This window comes from Ammospiza caudacuta, chromosome 33 (genome assembly GCF_027887145.1).
Source record: "Ammospiza caudacuta isolate bAmmCau1 chromosome 33, bAmmCau1.pri, whole genome shotgun sequence".
NCBI classification, from domain to species: domain Eukaryota; kingdom Metazoa; phylum Chordata; class Aves; order Passeriformes; family Passerellidae; genus Ammospiza; species Ammospiza caudacuta.
The window spans coordinates 2408494-2430573 of NC_080625.1; the positions used below are offsets into that span (position 1 = coordinate 2408494).

Consider the following 22080-nt stretch of genomic DNA (forward strand, 5'->3'; position numbering starts at 1 on the left):
TCCTTTAAAAACACCCAAAACTGGATTAAATGTAGGAAATTGATCAAATAGATAGATCTGAAGTTCCATAATTGCTCAATTGTTTTAGAGGAAATTTAGGATTTGGGGACGCATTCTGTGTGGAGTACTGCTGTTGCTAAGAGTCAGGAATTTGATCTCACCCTTCTTGTGTTGCTAAGAACTCGTCCCCTGACCCAAACCCCAACTCTTCTCTTGGGATACCCTGTAAATATTCCACGGCCTTTCCTGTGCCCTGCCTTTGGGGGGTAAGAAATGGATTCCCAAAGGATCAGCCCTTTTCCCACTGGATTGCAAAGGATCTGCCTCATACTCTGTTGAAGTGAGGGGGAGAACGACCATCCTATAATGCATCGAACTCCGAATTTATTGATCGATCAGTCACTTTAAATAACAGTGTTAATTAACTTCATGCATATTCCAAAATCCAGGTTTACGATAGGCTAACAGAGAAAACTCTAACCACTCCTTTTGTTTTACAATACCGTTGATTGTTTACATCAAACAAAATCAGTGTTCTCACTGTGATACGAACGGTTCCCAAAACTTCCATAACTGTTCCCAGGGTGCCATCTTTTCCCAGAGAGGATGTTACCTTTGTTATGGGAAGACTGCCTGAGAACTTTATTGTTTATGCAAGGATGCCTGAGAGAGACTAATTGTTTATAGAAGTCAGGCTGGAAACTGCTTTGAAACTGCTTCACAGCTACCTGTTACTTTTCTCTCAGCTGCATGGCTTCGTGGCCTTTTTCTTTAAGCCATGCTTGAACTAAACTCCCGATAATACTCCACTGGATTCCTAGAGGATCAAGCTTTTCCCACTGGATTCACAGAGGATCAGCTCTTTTCCACTGGATTCCCAGGGGATCAGCCCTTTTCCCACTGGATTCCAAGAGGATCAGCCTTTTTCACTGGACTCCTGGAGGATTCTGACCCTGTCACTGTTGGTTTTTTGTTTGTACTACTCATTTGTACTTTTAATTTTTCCTAATAAAGAACTGTTATTTCTACTCCCATATATTTTCCTGAGTGCCCCTTAATTTCAAATTATTAATATTATTATTATTTTGTTTTTGTTATTGTTATTACTATTTTTATTAATCAAAGGGAGGGGGTATATATTTTCCATTCCAGTGGAGGCTCCTGAAATGGGGAGACACCCCATAGGATGGGCCATGTCAAATAGTTCCTGAAATAGGTAAATGAGTTTATGGTTATGCATGGCGGTCTATGAATATGCAACAGACTGATGTAATCAAGCCAGAATAATTTCGGGTGTCCCCGAAAATAACTGGGGGGTCTTGAAGGCCATAAGAACCTTCGCCCCTTGGTCCTTGTCTCCCATGACATCAGCCTGTTGCATATTCATAGACTTTCTGCATATCCATAAACTCATTTACATATCGTAGGTACAAACAAAATTGGCTTCGTCCTGTTTGGGGTCCCCCCCTCGTCCCCGCTCAATTTGGGGTGTCCCATCCCTCTCCCAGCTCAGTTCTAGGATCCCATACCTTTCCCAGCCTAATTTTGGTATCCCATTCCCCTCCCACCTGAATTTTGGGGTCCCATCCCCTTCCCAGCTCAATTTTGGGGTCCCAACCCTCTTTTCCCCACTCTCTCTCCCCTTTCCAATCGTTCCCCCAATCCCCTCCCCCGTGTTTGGTTTTGGGGGCTTCAGGCTCCTCCTGCTCCGTTTTGGGGTCCCGACCCCGTTTTGGATTAATTTGGGGTCCCCCTCCCATCCCCAGGGTCACCTTCCCCCCCCCCCCAGCAAATCCCCTCCTGGCAACTGATGAGTCATCAGCGAGACACGCTCTGATTGGCTGGAAATTACCCCGCGCGGTCCCTGAGTATTTACCGCAGTGAGAGGCCTTGGTCTGTGGCTGGCAAGTGATGAGTCAGAGTCGGGCCGGGCGCTGATTGGCTGAAAATCGCTGAGCGAGGCCAGTGCTCTGAGTTTGTGCCCAGCAAATGGCGCGTGTTCTTATTGGTCGGGATCTGTTTTGGGGTGGGGACGTGAGGAACTGGGGTTTCTTGAGGTTTATTTGGGTTTTTTTAGGGTTTGTTTGGGGTTTATTTGGGGTTATTTATTGACTATTTGGCGTTTCTCTTGGGTTTTACTTGGTTTATTTCTGTTTATGTGGGTTTATTTGGAATTATTTGGGGTTCTTGGGGTTAATTTTGGTGTATATTAGTTTTTTTTTCTCTGCGCTTCATGTCATTTGGGGTTTTTTGGCTTTTAACTTAGGGGAGGTTTTTTTCGTTTTTTGGGTTATTTGGATTTGTTTGGGGTTATTTGGGGGATTTCTAGGTATTGTTTGGGGTTGTTGGGGGATATTTGGGGTTTTTTTCAGGTGTTTTAGTGTTATTTGAGTTATTTGGGGTCACGTAGGGTCAAAACCTCCGGGTGTTTTTCTCCTGCAAAAATCGGGAATTTTTCCTTAAAAATCCGAGAGTTTTCCCCCAAAAAACCAGGAATGTTGTCGTAAAAATCCCGGACTTTTCCCAGCCAATAGCAGCGCGCGCCTCCCCAAACCAACCAATCACCGCGGGTCTCCCCTCAGGAACACCAGCCTCTCTGTGCACCTATCCAACCAATCACTGCATGCCTCCCTTCAGACACATCGCCTCTCACCCCGAACAAACTAATCACCGCGTTCCTCCTCTCAGCTACTCTCGCCTCTCTCGACCTGAACCGACCAATCACCGGGTGTCTTCCCTCAGCAATTCCCGCCTTCTTTGCCTCTATCAAACCAATCACCGCGCGCCTGCCTTCGGCAAAGCCCGCCTGCCCCGCCCATCTCCTGTCAATCACCGCGCCCTCTACGAAACCAACCAATCACCGGGCGTCTCCCATCAGCAACTCTCGCCCTACCCCCGCTGCTCCAGCCAATCAGAGCCGAGCTGGAAGCAGCGCCCCTTGACTCCTGGGCCGGGCATGGAGCGGGCGCCCCCTATTCCCCCCCCGCCCTCCGGGACCCCCTCAGGGACCCCCGGGAGCCGCCCCAGGCTCGGGCGGGTCCTGCGGGAGGCGCTGGAGAGAGCGGGGGAGGCGCTGGGAGAGGACGGGGGGCTCCGGGAGCTGCTGAGGAGGCGCAGGGACAGGTGAGGGGTCCCGGAGGGGTCGTGAGGGGAATTTGGGGAGGGCTCTTGAGGATGTTTGGGGGCGATTTGGGGAGGGTCTAGGGGGAACTTGAGGGGGTTTTAGCAGGGTCTGGGGGTTCTGGGGGTGCTATGGGGGGGAATTTGGGGAAGGGTCCTCAGGGGGTGTCACGATCCGTCCTCACAGATGGGTTTCCTGATGCTTCATGGATTTGATCTCAGGGTGCCAAAAAACTGACACGGTACAAGGGGGTTTGCAATGATAATCGAAACAAATGCACCTTTATTGAATGACCACAGCAAAATGCGATAGAGGCATTAAGGGAGAGAAAAAGATGGGGGAAGAGAGAGACAAAAGAGAGAGAGAGAGAGAGAGAAAGAGGGGGATAGAGCTACCAAACGCAGAGACGAAGTCCTTTGGTCCAGTCCAGTCAAGGACCCGCCTGTTGCGTCAGGGAGGTCTCAGAGGCCCAGTTCATCTGGACCCCAAATATACTCTTTCTCACTGGGGCAAGGGGGATGGATTTTGCAGCTGAAACAAAGGTAACTATGGTATCTTCGGGGGGGGGGTGGGAAATAAGGATACACACAGTCCAAGTTTAGCAGCAGGCGAGAGTCATTGTTTTCGTTGTCCACTGCCTACAACATCCACCTTGCTTTGGGCAGCTTTCCTTCCTCGCCCTGTACACATCCCCCGAGTTGGGGCTTTCAGTCCCAGTCTCTGGAAGAAGGTGAGAGGGGCCTTCTCACATAGGGATTTCATGTCTCAGTCCTTTGATGAAGAGGCTTCTTGCATCTCTACTTGTCTGTCACAGTGGTTATGAACGGTCTTCTCTTGGAGGAGGGGACCACCCTAAAGCTCAAACCAGCCAGGCTGAGAGGTAGGGAGGATTCCAGAGCTATTGTGCAAAAAGGCAGGATGCCCTGTGAGCTCAGTGTAGCGTATAACAAACAACATCGGCGAAAACAGCAACTTAACAACGCTTTCAGGCCTCAGGCACATGACTTTCCCAGCCACCCGATCAGCAAACGGGAGTTTTAATTTTCTGGTGGTCTCTCTCCATGACAATCGTAAGGCAGATGAGGGATATTTCAGACAGACTCTCACAACACGGAACACACTTGTTACCCCAGCTCCAGAAGACGATGCAGCAACAAAAACATTCCTGCAGGAACCACCAAAGGCCAAGGGGCGTTTGGCCACTTTCCCTTTCACACCGCACGCTCGGGCAAATTGCGCAGACCAAGCAGCCTTTCCCCTCTTCCGCATTGGCCTGAAGACGCTCTGCACCAAGAGAAAGCTCCTGGACAGCCGGCTGTCCAACAACAGCAATTTAATGTTCCTCTAGTGGGTGAAGGGAAAGGAAGTGCTGGCAGAGGAGAGGTGTTCCCCGCAGGCTCAGGCGGCCCCAGCAGACGCAGCCTCCCGGATCGATCAGTTCTGCACAGCGCCGCGGCAGGACACTCAGCCACGGGCACACAGGAAAGGCCGCGACTTCCAGAGGCGGCGGAGTTGGTCTCGCATCCTCTGGAGCCGGGAGGAGGGAACGCTCTGTACAGCTAAAAGGATGTACAGAGCTTGAAGCGCCAGACATGAGATGACAGGGCTGGTGTCATCGGTCCTGGCCTGAAGGGCTGCAGAGAGAGAAACAGAGGCACAGTCAGAGGCTGGATCTGCGGGGAGCTGGGCAGAGCCTCCAGCCTCGTCCTTGCCACGCAGCTCCTGGCACGGCCTGGAGGAAGCAGGAGCCAAGAAGGACGAGCTGGCAGCTGCTGGCCAGGAATGCCCCGCAGGCCCCTGCAAGGTGTCTGCGCTGTGGCCCCGCTGCCCTTGGGGCGCGCAGGGAGCGGAGCCGTCGGCGGGCGGGCCAGGGAACGCAGCTGCCAGCGGCAGCCCCCGCCGAGAGCCCGCGGGCCTCACTCACCGCTGCAGATGATGCGGAACTGCGGCTGCTGCCCTGTCAGGTAGCGCCCGGCCATCCCTGGGGAACACAGAGCGTTTCCTGCCTTCAGAGCCACAGCTGCCGCCTACGGGCGCTGCCAGCCCTGAGGCCACACGCCCTGCTGGCCCGGCAGGGCTCAGCCCGGGCCCCTGGCGCACGCTGCGCCCCGGGGCACGGCTGCCAGAGGGCGGCAGCAGCAATGCCCAGGCCAGCGGGGGCTGCCCGTGCCCGCGCCCGGATCCTGCTGCCGGCACAGCAGGCGGGGCCGGGGCCGAGCTGCGGCAATGGGGCGGGCCGGGGAGGGAGCCGGGCTTGGCGCTCACCCATGAACCTGACGGCCGCCTCTCGCAGGGGCTCCTGTGCGCTCCGCAGGTAGGGCAGGGCCCGGCGCAGGTGCTCGGCCGCTCGGCTCCTGTCCTCTGCCAGCTGCAGAGAGCGGCAGGGCACGGAGGGAAAGGGTTGATGCGGGCCCTGCCCCTGGGCCGGGCGCTCCCTGCGGCCGGCGCTGCTCCCCCTGCCCACAGAGCCCCGAGGCCCGGCCAGCAGCCGCAGGCGCCGGGCTCGGCACGGGGCACAGGGCCCGGCGAGCCGCGGTGCCGCCCCGCAGCAGAGCCCTACTGGCTCGGGGCTCCATCGGCACCGGCCTTGGCGCCACAGGAGCCTGGAGCAGAGCCCGCACGGCCCAGGGAAGGGAGCGGCGTGTGGGGCGCAGGCCGGTGCCCCTGCGTGCGGCACTGGGCAGGGGCCACAGCTGCCAGCCCCACAGACTGGGCGCTGTGGGCAGGCGGCTGCTCCAGGGATTGGGCTGGGCATTCCAGGCTGTCCTTACCAAGCACTCGGCAAATCTCCACATTTGATCCGTCTGCAGCAGCTGCTTGAGATCCTTCCTCTTCAGGAAGCTCACTGCAGAAAGCAGCGTTTCCCGAGAGGCCTGCAGAGCAGCAGAGACCCAGAGATGGCACCGCAGCCAAGGGCACAGGAGCTGAATCTCTGTGCCAGGACTGGGAGGAGGCTGGAGCCCATCAGGTGCCAGGGGGTCGGGAGACAGCTGAGCCCCTCCCATGGGGACACCCAGGAGGCCTTACCTGTGCCACACACTGGTTCTTATCGTGGCAGTGGAAGAAGAGTGGGAGCAGGCTCTGGCTCACAGGCTTCTTCAGGGGCTTTTCTCCCTTTGCCACTACAAAGGCAATCACATCTTGGAAGAGGCGAATGGAGAGCAGCTGCACAAGGCTGTTGTCCTGTTGGAAAGGAAGCCAAAGCCCTCCACATCAGCTGCTCCAGGCCCCCCTGTGCCCAGGCCCAAGGCAGCACCCAAGTGCCCGTGGCTGGGGGCACAGAGCCTCACATTGTCAAAGAGGTGCCAGAGCGCCTCAGCCAGCTGCAGGGCGATGGGGCTGGCTATTGCCAGGTCTTCCTGCAGCATCAGGAGGATGAGCACAATGAGGGTCTTCTCCACGATGTCTTCATCCCTATCCCACAGTAGCTTCACAAGGTTTTCAGTAAGGCTGTACATGCTTGGATCCTGTGTACAAAACAAGGCTGAGAAACACCACGCTGCTGCTGCTGTTGCGGCAGGGCTCAGAGGCCAAAGGCCTGTCCTGAAGCACTCAGGCAGCTGAACAGCGAGCCTGGAGAGCTGGGAGCAGCTGCCACAGCTGCCAAAGCCCAGCTGAGCCCAAGGGGCTGCTTGCCCCAGCCCCACGCTGCCAGCACAGCTTCAGCTGCTGCCTCCTCCTCACCATCGAGGTGAGCACCATGAGGCCTCGGAGCGCCACACGACGCATCTCCCTGGACTGGCTCTGCAGGTGCCTTGTCAGGATCTCATGGACTTGTTCAGCGCATTCGTTCAAGTCCAGGCAATCCAGGAGCTGCAAGGCACAGAGCAGGCACAGAGGTGCCAGCTGGCAGGAGCTCAGAAGTGCATAGGGCCGAGCCAAGGCAGCAGCACAGGGCACAGGCAGCGTCCCAGGCAGCTGCGGCTACGAGAGGGCAGAGGGCTGGGTGGCAGCTCAGCCAGGCAGCGCTGGCCATGGGGCTCACCTCCACCAGGAAGGCCAGGGCGGGCAGTTCCCAGTCTGAAACGCCTTGGCTGAGCAGCTCAAAGAGGCAGGATGCCATGCTGCAGCACCAGATGATGGAGACACGGCGCATCTCCCTGGCAGGGAGGAAAAGGCACCATTGCTCCTGGGCCGGGCGGGCAAACCTCTCCCAGGGCTGACTGGCAGAGCTCTGCTCTGCTCCCGAGCTCCCCGGGGGCGCTTTGGGAGGCGGCTGTTCCCGGGCATCCTCCTCTGCCGGCCTTTTCCAGTCTGCTCATCCCTCCCTTGGTGACAAGGCCCTGCCGCCCACAAGGACGGGGACTGTGTGGGGCGTTGCGGGCACAAAGGAGAGGGGCGGTGGGGAGAACGAGGTCTCACCTGGCCAGCAGACCCACTGCACAGTGGTGGGTGTCGGCACGGAGCAGCGTGTCCCAGGCACGCTTGCGTTCCATGGACAGCACCACGTGCTCATAGCGCATTTGGCAGAGCAGGGCCTTCAGGGTCTGCAGCGCAAAGCTGTGTGCAGAGCAAAGGCCCGGTCACGCTGGGAGCCCTGGCTCCTGCCCTGGGGCATGGGAGGGATGGGGAGACTGGGAGGACTGGCACTGGGGTTGGCGGAGAGGCCGTGTTGCTCCTGGCATCCCTGCCAGAAGGTCTCAACCTCTTCTGGCATCTCCTGCGTGCTGATGTAAGCTTGGAAGAGCAGATGCAGAAAGAGACTGGGGAAATACTCCAGCACAGCAGGCGAGCGCCAGGCCAGATTGAAGATTTTCCACAGTGCCACGGTTGCCTGCAGGAAATAAAACAGCCAGAGACAACGCTCAGTGGCCAAGACATCCATGTGGCAGGGCCTGAGTGTGTAAGGGAGCAGCCGGGGAGACACGGGGGGAGCAGCCGGCCTGGTGCCCCTGAGCCCTGCCCCTAAGGCAGGATTCAGCCCAGTGCTTGAGGCAGGGAGATGCAGCTGGGGGGGGCACAGAGAGCTGGCTGCTGGAGAGGCGGCCTGGGGGCTGGCAAAGGCTGGCACCAGAAACTCACAGCCAGGGCAAAGATTCCTGCGTCGTCCCCATCGGAGGTGCACACGCTGTGCACTGGCCAGGCGCTCAGCACATGGAGGAGCAGCTGCAGCGCCGGCTCCGCAGTCCTGCTCGAGGACATGATGGTTCCCCACATGGTGGCGGCAGCTCTGTGGGGTCAGAGCTCTGTGTCAGGGCGGGCTCGGCCACAGCGCCGTGGCCTGGGCAGCTGCAGGGCCCCATGCTGGCCCTCAGCCCTGCCTCTGCCCACTGCCCCTGGCCGGCAGCGGCCAGCCAGCCCACGTGGGTACAGGCCCGGAGGGGCAGGGAGGGAGCGTGGCACCAGGCTCAGGAGCTGACATGGCAGCACTGGAAAACAGAGGAGCCAGAGGATCCTGGAACTGCCCGCCTGTCTGGCAGTCAGCAGGGACAGGCTCTACAGGGTGACGGGCCGGTGAAGCCTAAGCCCTCAAGGCACGTGGGGCTGCCCTACCTGTCACACGATGGGGCCCAGCGCAAGAGGGTGATCAGCACGTCACAGGGGTGTTCCTGGGTCAGCTCCAGAAGGGCCTTGTCCAGCCTGTGCCCAGCAGACTCATTGGCCGTGAGCCAGTGGTGGATGTACCTCACCATCAGGGCCAGGGCCCTCAGCCCGACTTCGGAACAACCCCGGGGCCTCCTGTCCCACCCAGTGACCCCCGTGACTCTCCCAGTCCGTCCCAATCCATCCCTGGGCCTGCCCGGCATGTCCATCCCGGTTGTCCGTGTAGCCGGCTCCTTTCAGCCAATGAGAGCGCGTCTCTCTGGTGACTCATCGGTTGCCATGCAGAGTCCCTGGCGCTGAAATCCCGAGGGCCCCGCGCTGGACTCGGCCTCCCAGTGCCGCGCACTTCATTCCCAGTTAATTCCAGGGCCACCAAAATCCCTCTGAGTGCCATCCTAGTCGCTCTCAGTACTTCCAAAGTCCCTCCCTCCTCTTCTCAAGCTATTCCAAATCCATTCAAAATTAATTCCCAGTTCATTCTCCGTTCAAGCCCGGACGTCCAACATCCGTCCCAGTGTGCCCCACCCCGTCCCATCTCTCTCAGTGCCACCCCAATCACTCCCAGTCCCTCCCTAGCCCATTCCCAATCCCTTTCCAGCCAAACCCAGCCCTCTCCTCTCTCTCTCCCAGTGCCCCCCAACGTGTCCATCTCGCTGGTGCCCCCCTCGAGCTCCCAGCCCGGCCCCGGCCGCCTGCTCTGCTCCGTGATGGATTTCTACCCTGCTGCCATCCAGGTGAGGTGGTTCCAGGGCCAGCAGGAGCTCTCGGAGCACGTGGTGGCCACCGACGTGGTCCCCAACGGGGACTGGACCTACCAGCTGCTGGTGCTGCTGGAAATGCCGCCGCGGCGCGGGCTCAGCTACAGCTGCCAGGTGGAGCACGTCAGCCCTGAGGCGGCACTAGGGTACGGGGGAGCCCCTGGGGGCGCTGGCAGAGCCGCTGGGCTGTGCTGGGAGCCACTGGGAGGGAGCTGGAGAGAGCCGGGCTGGAAGTGGGAGAGGGGCTGGGCAAGGGCTGGGCAAGGGCTGGGCAGGGATTTGGGGGATGCTGGGGAGGGTGGGGTGGGGTTGAAGGGGTCGTGGTGGGCACTGGGAGGGAGTTTGGGGGTGCTGGGTGTGACTGGGAGGGAGTTTGGGGGCGGTGGGTGCAAAGGCCAGGGGGTTTAGAGGATGCCGGTTGCGACTGGAAGGGACTGGAATGAGCCTGGAGGGGGCGCTCGGAGCGCCTTGGTGTGTCGGTGAGAGGTTTTGGGGGTGCTGAGCCCTGCGGACCCCCCAGAGATGCCGCCGGACGCCGCCCGCAGCAAGATATTGATGGGGATTGGGGGCTTTGTCTTGGATTCGGTCTTCCTGGCGCTGGGGCTCGGCTTCTTCCTGCACAAGAAGGTCAGGGCGGGTGCCGGGGGTGGCGTCCCCGCCGTGGCGGAGCGTGTGCGCTCCCGCCGGGGCCCCAGCCCGGTGTCACCCCCTTTTCTCTGCCCACAGAGCTCCTGAGCCGCCGGCGGCCGCAGCCCCTCCCCGTGGGCTCGGGCCCGGCCGGGACCCCCCGCTCCGTCCCCGCTCCGTTGATTTTGGGATGTCCCGTGTCCCCCCAGCCCCGCTGGCGCTCTGCCCCCGCCCAGTGCCTGCTCCCAGTGCTCCCAGTAAAGCTTCCCAGTTGGGCCCGGGGCCGTTTATTGGGGGGCGATGGGGAGAGGTGTGGGGGGGGGGGCGATGGGACGGATTTGGGCAAAGGGAGGGGGACAAAGGGTGGGGGCTGGGCCCGGGGGGAGGGGTCGCTGCCCGCGGATCCCGCAGTGCCCGGTGCGGGACGAGCTCCGTGCGCCGCTCCATCTCCATCCCCCGTGGGAGGATCCGCGCTGGATAATCACGGGTGACCCCTAGGGTCAGAGCACCCCGTGTTGAGAACACACCTGGCTGGGGGTTCCACATCTTCCTGGACCCCCCGTGGACACCTCGATGAAGGCCGGGTGTCCGCGCTACTTTTCCTGTTTCTGCTCCTCTCCTCATCTCCCTCTTCTCTTCCCCCGGTTCAATCGCTCCCCCCCCTCCCCGCTCCTCCTCCCGCCTTCTTCCCCTCTTCTCTCTCACATCCCCCACACCTTCCTCCATGGTTTCTTGAAGGGTCCAGTTCCATCGTTCCTTTCCTTGGCTACAGCCCTGAGGGCTTTTCCAGCTGACTTCACAACTGCACTCTCAGACTGAGAGTGGGGAATCTTGGTGCTTGGTTTCCTCATTCCAGCTGCCTTTGACAGGGTTTGTTTCTGTCCTCAGCTGATTTTGGCCTCTGCGCTCAGCTCAGCCCTGAGCAGGACCAGCGCAGCTCCATGGTGGGCACTGCTCACTGGATGGCCCCAGAAGTTGTGACCAGATCTCCTTATGGCCCCAAGGTGGACATCTGGGCCTTTGGCACTGTGACCATCGAGATGGTGGAAGGAGAACCTCCTTACTTCAGGGAAGCGGCGGCCATGGTAAGAGGCAAATTCTGCAGTGGCTGCAGAGGCCTGTGAGCACAGGGGGACCCTGCACTGGGAGCAGCAGCTGGAGGTTTCTGCACATGGGAAGGGAATTCCCAGAGGACTCCAGCCCCAACACAGAAGAATATTCTTCAGTCTCCAGCAACAATTTGCTTTGGGATTTATGTTGTTGCCGCTCATCTGACTGTGAGGATGACCTGAAAATGTGAAGCAAGTGCATCAGTTCTAATGTTACTTTGCAAGAAAACCCCACATCAACCCCACATCCCGCCCCCAAATCCAACAAGATTTCTGCAGCAGTTTCTAAAAGAGTTTTGTGAGATGATTTCCCCCCTGATTCTTCTCACTGGAAAACTTGTTGAAAAAATGAAGATGATTGTTTAACATCCTCATAGTCTAACATATTTCTTTCCTAGTCCAAGCTACTTTCTCCGTGTCACCAAGCCTGAGCTTTCAGCATCACAAACCTCCTGTTTCTTGCCTGGGAGTTTCTGGGATGGGGCATCAGGAATGCATTTACTTGAGTGTCAGTGGCACTGCAGAGATGACCTTGATGTAAGAATCCTCTGAAATAACACAAGCAAACCACACTGACTCTGGAAAATGGCCTGTAAAGCTGGTGTCCCCATTTGGAGAAGCAAAATGGGCTATTTCTGATGGAGGTTCCTACTGACAGAGTCAGCCAATGGAACTGGCTCTCAAGGCGAGATCATTTGGATGTTGCAGTGGCTGTGGCAGCCCCAGGGTTTGGGTTTTTTGGCTGGCATAGCAAAATGAGCTCTGAGCAGCATCTGTGGCAGGAAGGAAAGTGCCCCTGGAGGTGGGGCTGAGGCCCCGGGGTGGATGTGAGCCCGTGTGGGTGTGAAGGGAGCCAGCAGAGCGCTGAGTTTGCTTTCCCTGCAGGCTCGCGCTCTGATCCGGCAGAACGGGACCCCGCAGCTGCAGGAGCCCCGGCGCCTGTCGGCTCTGCTGCGGGACTGCCTCGAGTGCAGCCTGGAGCCGGACGAGGAGCGGCGCTGGGCTGCCCAGGAGCTGCTGCAGCTGAGGGCCAGGGGCTGCAGGGGAAGCAGCAGCGCCAGGGAGGGGTTTTCTTGTGGGGCCCCCTCCGACAGTCTCCAGTCTGGCTGCGTTCCACATGCAGAGCAAGCAGAATCCTCGCCTGCTGTGGCTTGGCAGGCTCCTTTGGAGCTCATCTGGGCCTGGTGCCCCACAGCGAGCAGGGATATCTTCGAGCAGCTCAGGGGGCCCAGAGCTCTCCCTGACCAGAGCTTGGATGTTTCCAGGGAGGAGGCACCTCCCACATCTCTGGGCACCTTCTGTCAGTGTTTCCCCACTCTCCACGTTAAAAAATTCTTCCTTAGATCTAATCTGAGCCTGCTTCCCCCTCCTGAATTTCAAACCATTTCCCTTTGTCCTGTTGCAACAGACCCTGTGAGGAACTTCACTTTGGAAAGTAACAGTTCATTTCTTTCCTTTTTATCCTTTGGGCAGCACCCATTTTTATCATCAGCCAAGCCTCTCTCCAGCCTGACCCCTCTGACCACTGGAGCAAAGCAACTGAGGGAGCAGCGGAGGAGATGACAATTGTCAATTTGGGTGATGTTGGGGGTAAACAGCGTCACTCTGCCAAAAGTGCACGGCCCTCTGATCAGACCAGAGGGGAAGCCTGCCCACGCTCGGTCGCCACAAATCAAAAACACTCCCCTGGGAAGGGCATAAGGGATCTGTCCAGTGGTAGTGGGACCGCTTATCTTTAATACGGCTCTGCACCACTGACTCACTTGATATTCTTTTCTAGTTTGCTGGACCACCTCCACGCCCTTCTTTATAGGAGCTCAAGTATAATCGAACTGAAAACAGATAGAGGAGTTGGCAGAACCGAGAAGATGTAATTCTGTGGGCTTGGAGGCTAAAGGATCCAGCCTAAACACTCCGTCGCTCCAGGCATTTCTAGAATCAAAACTGAGGAGGATAGTAAGGCTCTGGGCCAAAATAGGGGAAAAGGCTGACTGAAAGGCAGGGGGAAACTCGCCTGGAGTGAAAGGGATCCCCACAAGACAAGACGACATCGGGTCCTCTGCTGTGCTGGTGTTGAGGCAAATGTGGTCTTGTCCTAAAGACTGAGCCAAGGCACGCCAGACATTGACCTTTGGCTGGGGGATGACCCACGGTTTCAAAGATGGCAGCAGGAGTCCGTAGGTTGCCAGCAGTAGCAGTAGAATGCCCGGGTTGGGAGCCGTTGGTGACCATGCAGGGGCCATCGGGGAGATGTACTAAAACAAAAGAGAAATGGTGAAAGTATAAGGAAATCACTCTGATGGTTTTGCCCCAAACAACCAACTTAAATCTGAAGAAGACGGGGAGGAAACAGGAGATGAGGGTCGAGACTCATAAACTAATGGAAAATCGGAAGGAGAAGGAGAAGAGGGAGAAGAGGGCTCTGCTTCAGGAATGGGAGAAAGTTCAGAGAAAAAGGAAGATGTTATAGTGGAGGGTTTCCTCTGCTGCCGCCAACACACTACCTGGACCTGTGGCACAGCCCCTTTCTGCGTCCCCTGCTTCGGGACGAAGGGCCTGACCCATTTTGAGGGTATCCAGCGGGGGCCTGAGGGAGTGGACACGCAAGAGTATTCTGTCCCCCAGGTCACCAGGTCAAATGGCCCCTCCGTCCGCCAGGTCTCCAAATCCTTGATAAGGACCGGCGGCCTGGCTTTAGGCTGCAGCTGCTGGTGACTGCTGAAGTGCTGGACCACCGGAGGGTTGGGGTTGTCAAAAGAGCAATTGAGGAAGTTGAGGGTGTAAAGTGCTCTTGACAACCGGATGTGGGGGGTCTCCAACTTCACAGCCGCTTGCTGCCGATCTAAGATCTTCTTCAGGCTCTGGTAGGCCCTCTCCACCATGGCTTGGGCTGTTGGGGAATAGGGGATGCCGGTCTTATGTTCCATTCCCCATTGCTGCAGGAAGCTCCGCAGTTCCTTGGACGTATACACTGGGCCATTGTCAGTTTTGATGGCCCTAGGGATGCCCAAGACAGCGAACGCCAGAAGCAGATGCTCCTGGACATCCGCGGCCTTCTCCCCTGTGTGGGCAGAGGCATAGATAGCTCCGGAGAAGGTATCCACTGAGACATGGACGTAACACAATCTACCAAAAGAAGGGATGTGTGTCACATCCATCTGCCACACCTCACAGCTCGCCAAGCCCTGGGAATTAGCCCCCAAGGCAATGGTGGGCATCTGGTCTCGCTGGCATTGGGGACATGTGGCCACGATCACCTTGGCCTGGTCTTGGGTCAGATGGAATTGCCGGACCAGGCCAGGCGCGTTCTGATGGAAGAGCTGGTGGCTGATCTTAGCCTGGCCGAGCACGTCTGGGAGTGGGCCCACCGTGACTGCAGCCGCAGCCAGGGAATCGGCATGATGGTTGCCCTCAGCAATGAACCCAGGCAGGTCAGTATGCGATCTCACATGCATTATAAAGAATGGATGCTCATGGTGGGAGACTAAATCGACGAGCCTCGTAAGTAGTTCAAATAATTTTTGGTTTGAGACCTCCTGCAGAACTGCTGATTGAGCTCTGGACACTACACCGGTGACATACGCAGAATCTGTTACCAAATTGAAAGGTCCCTGGAACCTCTGGAATGCCCTGATGACTGCGTCTAACTCAGCAATTTGTGGAGAACCCTCCACGATAGCAACATCTGTCTCCCACTGCTGAGTCTGAGGATCCTTCCAAGTCATAACTGACTTTGTGGGATGCTCCCGGCACGTCTGTAAAAACTGTCACAGCACCTAGAGGCTCCTTACTTTGAACCTTTTAGAGTGATAATTTAAACTCCGAATTAAACAATTTGTGGGCCAGCCGATTTACTGCAATACACTCAGTGTAACTGTCCAACACAAACTGAAGGTTCTCATTAGTTTGCAGCAGTTCATTGAAGGTCTTCATTTTTAGTTGGCCCGACTCCAATTCAATTGGCATGTAAATGCATTCGAAATCGCATCCTGCCAACTCCCTGATCCTCGATGTTGCTTTGAGGATCAGTTCAGCTACCAGCTCCTGTGGCCTTGCCATTCTTTTGGACTGATGGTGGCTGAGAAAGACCCACTCTGTGAATAAGAGCTTATCTCCCCAGCCTTGGTCCTTCAGCATCCTGTCCCACTGGTGGATAATGCCATGGAGGTGTGGCAATTTTCCCAGTATTATGAATTTGAATGGCAAGCCTGGGTGATAACGGTGGGCCTGCCTGGCCGAAATAGCCTTTTGGATCTTCTCCAGAGCTACCTGAGCCTCTAGGGTGAGAGTCCTAGGGGAACTAAGCCCCTCTCCCCCTTTCAACAAATTGAAAAGGGGGGCCAGGTCCTCGGTAGAAATGCCCAGCCAGGGTCTCACCCAATTTAAAGACCCACACAGTTGATGCACATCCGCAATGATCTGGACATTAGTCCTTATCGCCAATTTCTGCAGCACAATGGTCTGCTTGGTAATTTCAAGGCCCAGGTACCTCCAAGGTGGCATCTGTTGAATCTTGTTCTGCTGGAGCTTGAACCCTGCAGCAACCAACACGTTGGTTGTCAGGTCAAGCGCACGGGCAAGGAGACTATCGTCGGGCGCACACACGAGGATGTTGTCCATATAATGATGAATCACGATGGCATCCCCGAGGGCTGCAAAAATGGGGGACAGCAGAGAAACAGCATACCACTGGCAGATCACTGGAGAGTTCTTCATTCCTTGCGGAAGGACCCGCCAGTGGTAGCGCTTGTCTGGGGACTCACGGTTGATGGAAGGAACTGTGAACACAAAATGCGGGGCATCGTCAGGGTGTAGGGGAATTTGGAAGAAACAATCTTTGATGTCAACAACAGCCAAATTCCAGTTTTGGGGGACCATTGCCGGGGAGGGCATCCCTGGTTGGAGAGACCCCATGTCTGCTATTTTTTCATTAATTTGGCCAAGGTTGGTCAGGAGCTGCCACTTATGTTTATTGGGCTTCTTGATCACAAAAACTGGAAAATTCCAGGGAGACATAGTCTCCACGATACTGCCCTTAAGTAACTGCTCCTGAACGAGCTTGTTGAGCGCCTTCAATTTTTGTTTGTTTAGTGGCCACTGCCACTGTTCTGGAACATTGAAGAGACCTGAAGGATGGATTTTAAGCCATCAAGTAATTGGAATCATTTGTATAACTCGAGAAGGAAGGAAATTTAAAAATAATAGGGCATACTCCTTGTAAATCCACACTGGTGGTTAATACAGATAATCGTTCAAAAATTTAGCGACCTGAAAACCCCGTTGGATATTGGGGACCAATAAAAGAAATAAATTGTGAATGGGATGAACAGATTAATTTATGCTGGTACAGAAGTCCTGGAGCTAACCCCCACCAATCCATCGACAGCCTGAGGTCTTATTGGGAACAACTGGAGAAAACTGATAAGAAATGGAAAGCCTCAGATGGGATATATTGGATTTGTGAGCAACGAGGATACAGTGTGTTACCTCAAAAATGGGGAGGAACCTGTACTTTGGGAGTAATACAACCCTCCTTCTTTGTTCTACTGAGGTCTAGGAGCAATGTGCTAGGAACTCCACTGTATGAAATCCTGCAGTGGAATAAAGGAGATTTGAATTTAAATTTTCCAACAGCAGGAGGGAATCAAAAATGGGAGGAGGACGAATGGCCTGCAGAACAAATTATAGCATATTATGACCCAGCAACATGGGCTCAGGATGGGTCATGGGGATATAGGACCCCAATTTACCTGTTGAATAAACTAATAAGGCTCCAAGCACTAGTGGAAGTGGTGTCAAATCACACCTCTGATGCTTTAAAAATGTTGGCCAGGCAATATACACAAATGCGGGTGTTTGTGTATCAAAACAGGATCGCCCTAGACTATCTGTTAGCAAAAGAAGGAGGAGCTTGTGGGAGATTTAATGAATTTAAGTGCTGTGTAGAAATTGATGATTATGGGGAAGCTACCACAAAATTTGTAGAGGAAATTAAAAGAGCAGCTCATGTGCCACTACAAAAGTGGAATTCAATCTTGAAAGCAGATTGGTGGGGTAACCTCTTTGGAAATGTTTGGAGAAAAAAGTTAAAGGTCATGTTGTTATGCTCAATTATGGGACTTCTGTTTCTGCCTTGTATGATTTTGTAACTATTAGGCTAATCTTTTGAATCAGTGATTCAAAAGATGCAGATTACAACGTCTCTAGATTCAGAATCAGCAGAAAAAGGAAAATCAAGATCTATAATGGTATTAAAAGCTAAATCGAACCCTGTTAAAGAACAAGGACCTAAAAAGATTGAAATAGACCAGGAAATGCTAACTAAACTTGAAAGAAATTGTGAAAGACTAGAAGCAGTAATAGAAATGCTGGAAAAGTTTGAAGATGAAAAGAGACAACGAGGAAACAAAGATTCTGAAAAATATAAAAGATATCAGGGCACAGCTTTTTAAATACAGCACAAATAATAATGATCAAAAAGAGAAATGGGGGATTTGTGATAAATGGGTATGATTCGTGCTGATAAAAATTGAAACAGTAATCAATATTGATACAGTAATTAATATTTGAGAATAATAAAATAGTTAATAGTTAAAAGTTGTAATGCCAAGGAGGAGAGGGAGAGGAGAGGCTCCACCCCCCCCTTCCCAGCAGATGTTTTTCAAGGACCACAGGAAAGAAGCTGAAGATATAGTTGCTAAAAATGACCAAGAACCTCGGTCAGTCACAGAAAATGCTAATTATAAGGGATTTTTTGCCTTGATATGTAGATGCAGTGATACGTTAGTCTTGGCTTACATTGTACTGGCTTGGTGCGCATGTGTAACCCAAAGGTGAATTAAAGGACAACGAAGAAGACTATAGGGCCTTCATCAGTGACGACCCCCAAAGACTTGTGCGACCACCAAACCGAGTGGTGGCGCATGCGTGGTAAAGGTGGTAAGGAGGGCGGAGACAGAAAAGTGACGAACAGAAAATAGGAGGAGATGGCATTGACATATGGCATATAAGGGGTGACTTTCACTTGGCAAGCTTGTACGTGAAGTGGCAAGGGTCATTGAACCCTGCCCTCCGTATCCCGCGGTTGTTTTTGCTTATGCGTTATTATTTGAACCATATTATCCCTTATTTATATATTTTCTAAACTATTTAATTAAAATTGCTGCTACCTTAAATATTGTTTGGGGTTTTTTTATGATGGGATAATTGGGCAAACATAACACCTGCAAGCACAGAAGGACACCTTCTGGGCTGGCTGCTGAGAATGCCTCGGGCAGGAGGATCCTCCGGAAACGAGCCCAGAGCCACTCTGGGCACTGAGGCCTCCGTGTCCCACAGCAACGGGAACACCACGGGGACGTGGCGCTGTTCCTGAGACATCCCAGCAGCAGCTCACGCAGAAACCGCCTAGAAGGTTCTCCTGTGTCACAAAGGAGCACAAAGAACCCTCCCAGGGCACAGCCTATGGCCCGAAGGGTGCAAGAGGAACTCGGAAAATGAAGCAAACAAGGACACCCCATAGCCCAGCCTGAACACTGACGAGGAGCAAGGACGGCCCCAAACCAAAGGAAACGTGACCTTTAGTCACTGATGCTTCTGACTAAAAGCAGCAAGCCTTGTTCCCTCTGGGATTTTTGTTCTAGTTCTAAATGCAAGCAAGGTTCTCCAGTCTAAATACACAGAAGGCAGGAACTGGGGAGGAGGTGGGATTAGGAAGGAGGAGGAGGAGGATGGAGAGAGGAAAATGAGGAGCAGGAAGAGGAGGAGCGGGAGCAGGAACAGGAGGAACAGGAGGTTCCAGTGCCCCCTGTGGCCGCAGCCACAGGACCATCGCCCCCAGCTCACCCTGCAGGTGAGCGGGGAGGGGGAGCTCGTCCCAAATCCATTGGGGGGTCCCGGTGAGGGTTTTTTATTGGGGTGTGTTTGGAGCTCACAGATTGTGAAATTGACCCCAAGTATCATCTGGTGTCCCTGGGAGGTTTTTTTCTCTGTGTGTGTAGGTTTGGATCTTGCAGGAGCCCAAAGCTGAGCCCCTTGGGGGATCTTCGGGGGCCCACGCGGCCATTACCCAGTATGGGCAGGGGAGGACATTGGTCCTGGGGACCCCCAGGAGAGCAGAGGAGGGGAACCCCTGGGACCCCCAGAGTGGGGAGAGCAGAGAGGGGCGATCCCAGAGCTGGGGAACCCCAGCAGACTGGAAAGGGGGGGGAGCCTGGAGAGGAGGGACCCCTGGGATTCCTGGGACCTCAAAGCAGAGCATCAGGGTAGAAGGGACCCCATGGACTCCCAAAAGCCCCTGGATCATCCCTAAGCAGGACGCTGGAGAATGAAGAACCCTTGGAACCATTGGACCCCTGTGATCCCAAGGAAAGGAAACCTCTGGAACCCCAAAAGTGGGGAGATCAGCAATAGGGAACTCCTGGGAGAGTTTTTTTTGGGCTGAATCTTGATATGTGGAGCTTTTCATGGACACAAGACTCCTGCTGAGTTCTAGAGATGGACCTGGCCAGGAGGAGCCTCTACTCCAAGGCACTCCCACCTTGGTTTCCCCCAAACCAGGGTTTGTCATTCCCAAGCTGTGGCCAGATGGAGGAGGAGGAAAAGCCCCAGAGATCCCTCATGAGGAGGGGCTGCAAACCCAGCCCAGGGAGGCGTGGTGAGGAAAGAGCCGCCCTGAGCCAGGAAGGCGGCCAGAGATGCACCCAGAGCTCAGAGCTGATGGAGCCTCATGGCAGGGAGAAGCCCCACAAGTGCTTGGAATGTGGGAAGGGTTTCAGCTCCAGCTCCACCCTGATGGAACACCTGAACATCCACACTGGGGAGAGGCCCTGTGAGTGTGAGGAATGTGGAAAGAGCTTCAGTGGGACCTCCGACCTCAGCAAGCACCACAAGCTCCACACTGGGGAACGGCCCTAGGAGTGTTTGGAATGTCAGAAGAGCTTCAGGTGGGATTCAGAGATCGTCACTCACCAGCACTTCCACACCAGGGAGAGGCCCTGCGAGTGTCCCGAGTGTGGGAAGAGCTTTGTGCGCTGCTCCAGCTCCATCCCCCATGGGAGGATCTGCGTTGGACGATCCCCAGTGACTCCTGTTGGGCAGAGCCCTGGTGACCCCTGTTCTGGCTGATCCGTGTTGGGCAGGGGGGAGGTGTTGGAGAGATTTCTTTCCCTTCTCCTTGTGCTGCTGTGATTTGGTTGGTAATAAATTCCCTCCGCGTGCCCAGGCCGGGTCTGTTGTGCCCGTGTGGGATTTGCTGGGGGATCTCTCCCGGTCCTTGTCCCCACGCAGGAACCCTCGGTTCCATTTTCTGTCCCTGTGTGGCTGCGGGGGGCAGGGACAGAGCGGCTCTGGGGGTGCCTGGCATCGGGCCAGCGTCACCGCTCACCACGGGCAGCCCTGAGATGCCGCGCACCTGGGCACGCATTGCTGGGCTCACCTGAACTCCCACCTGCCCAGCGCCCCAAGGTTCCCCCTACCCAAAAAACCCCCAGCCCGGGGCTGCAGAGTCCCGGAAATGCGTCAGCCAATAGCAGAGCAGGCAGGAGGCAGCACAGCCAATGAGAGCTCGGGGCGTTGGATTGCCTCATCGGTTGCCGGGCAGAGCCCGTGGCCGATCGCTGCCCAGAAGCGGCGGCAGCCAATGAGAGCGCGCGGCGCTGCCGAGCCCGCCCTGCTCCGGACTGGCGCTCCCAGCGCAGCGCGGCTGCTTTGGGGCTGCTGCTCCCTGCCCGGCCCCGGCCATGGGGCGAGGGGCGGCAGCTGGGGCCCTGCTGGTGGCACTGGTGGTGCTGGGAGCCCCCCCGGCTGCGGGCGCGGAGCTCTCGGGTGAGCGGGGGGCGGGAGGCGCTGGGACAGGGGGGAGAAGGGGGAAAAGAGGGGAAGGGGGGAGACCATAATGGAGGGGGAGGAGGAGGGGACCCCCAAAGGGAGAGCAGGAGGGGCTTAGGGGTGGGGGGAGGAGAGGGAGGGGTGAGAGAGGGTGAAGAAAGGGGGAAAAGGGGAGGGGATGACCCCAAAACTGAGCCCGAGAAGGCCGGAGATTGGGGGATTTATGGGGAAATGGGGCTAGAAAAGTGATTTGGGAGTGGCTGGATGTGGGAGAGGATGTGGAAGGGGAAATGGGGGAAGGGCGGCAAAGAGGAAGCGGCAGCGCGGGCAGGAGCGTCCCGTGGCGGCCGTGGGGCACAGGGGGTGCTGAGTACGGATCCGGGATGGGCCCCGGTGCTCTAGGGGTGATGCTGGGGGGTGCTGAGGGGGGCACATCCCTGAGCTGTGTGCTGCTCTCACAGGGGTGTTCCAGTGGATGCATAAGGCCTATTGTCTCTTCATTAATGGCACTGAGAAGGTGAGGTTGGTGGTAAGGTTCATCTACAACCGGGAGCAGTTCGTGACGTTCGACAGCAACGTTGGCCACTTTGTGGGGTTCACCCCCTTAGGGGAGAAGAATGCCAAGAAGTAGAACAGCGACCCGGCTATAATGGAGTTCATGCGGGCTCACGTGGACAGGTGCCGGCACAACTACGAGATTGCTGCTCCGATCACCGTGGAGCGCTGAGGTGAGCGTGGAGCAGAGCATGTCCCCTCGGGCCCTGCCCTCCCAATGACCGTGGAGCCCCTCAAAACCTCCCCAAGGATCGCCCCAGAGCCCTCAGCCCTCCTTGTGCCCATCCCCGGGGCCTCCTGTTCCCCCCTTTCCCTCCCAGCGCCTCCCAGGGCTCCCTCCCGCGTCCATTTCAGCGACGCATTAAGCTGAGGCTTCCCAGCCAATGAGATCGCGTACCCCTGATGACTCATCTGTTCCTTGGTAGATCCCCAGCGCCGAGTGCCCCGCGCTGGACGCGGCCGCCCAGTGCCGCGCACTTCACTCCCAGTTGCTCCCAGTGCCACCACAGCCCCTCCCAGGCCTTCCCAGTCTCATCCA

The 22080-nt window shown here is 56.0% G+C and overlaps 1 protein-coding gene and 1 pseudogene across 1 annotated transcript in view; one reads left to right on the forward strand and one right to left on the reverse strand.

The window, feature by feature from the left end:
- Positions 1-12722, forward strand: part of LOC131570164 (serine/threonine-protein kinase PAK 3-like) — a 34892-nt gene extending 22170 nt beyond the window's left edge. The window contains exons 4-6 of the mRNA XM_058822509.1: positions 10939-11135; positions 12045-12188; positions 12633-12722. Coding sequence (XP_058678492.1) covers positions 10939-11135; positions 12045-12188; positions 12633-12722 — 431 coding nt within the window. The remainder of the gene's footprint in view (positions 1-10938; positions 11136-12044; positions 12189-12632) is intronic.
- Positions 1-22080, reverse strand: part of LOC131570213 (uncharacterized) — a 1483036-nt pseudogene that overhangs the window by 293418 nt on the left and 1167538 nt on the right.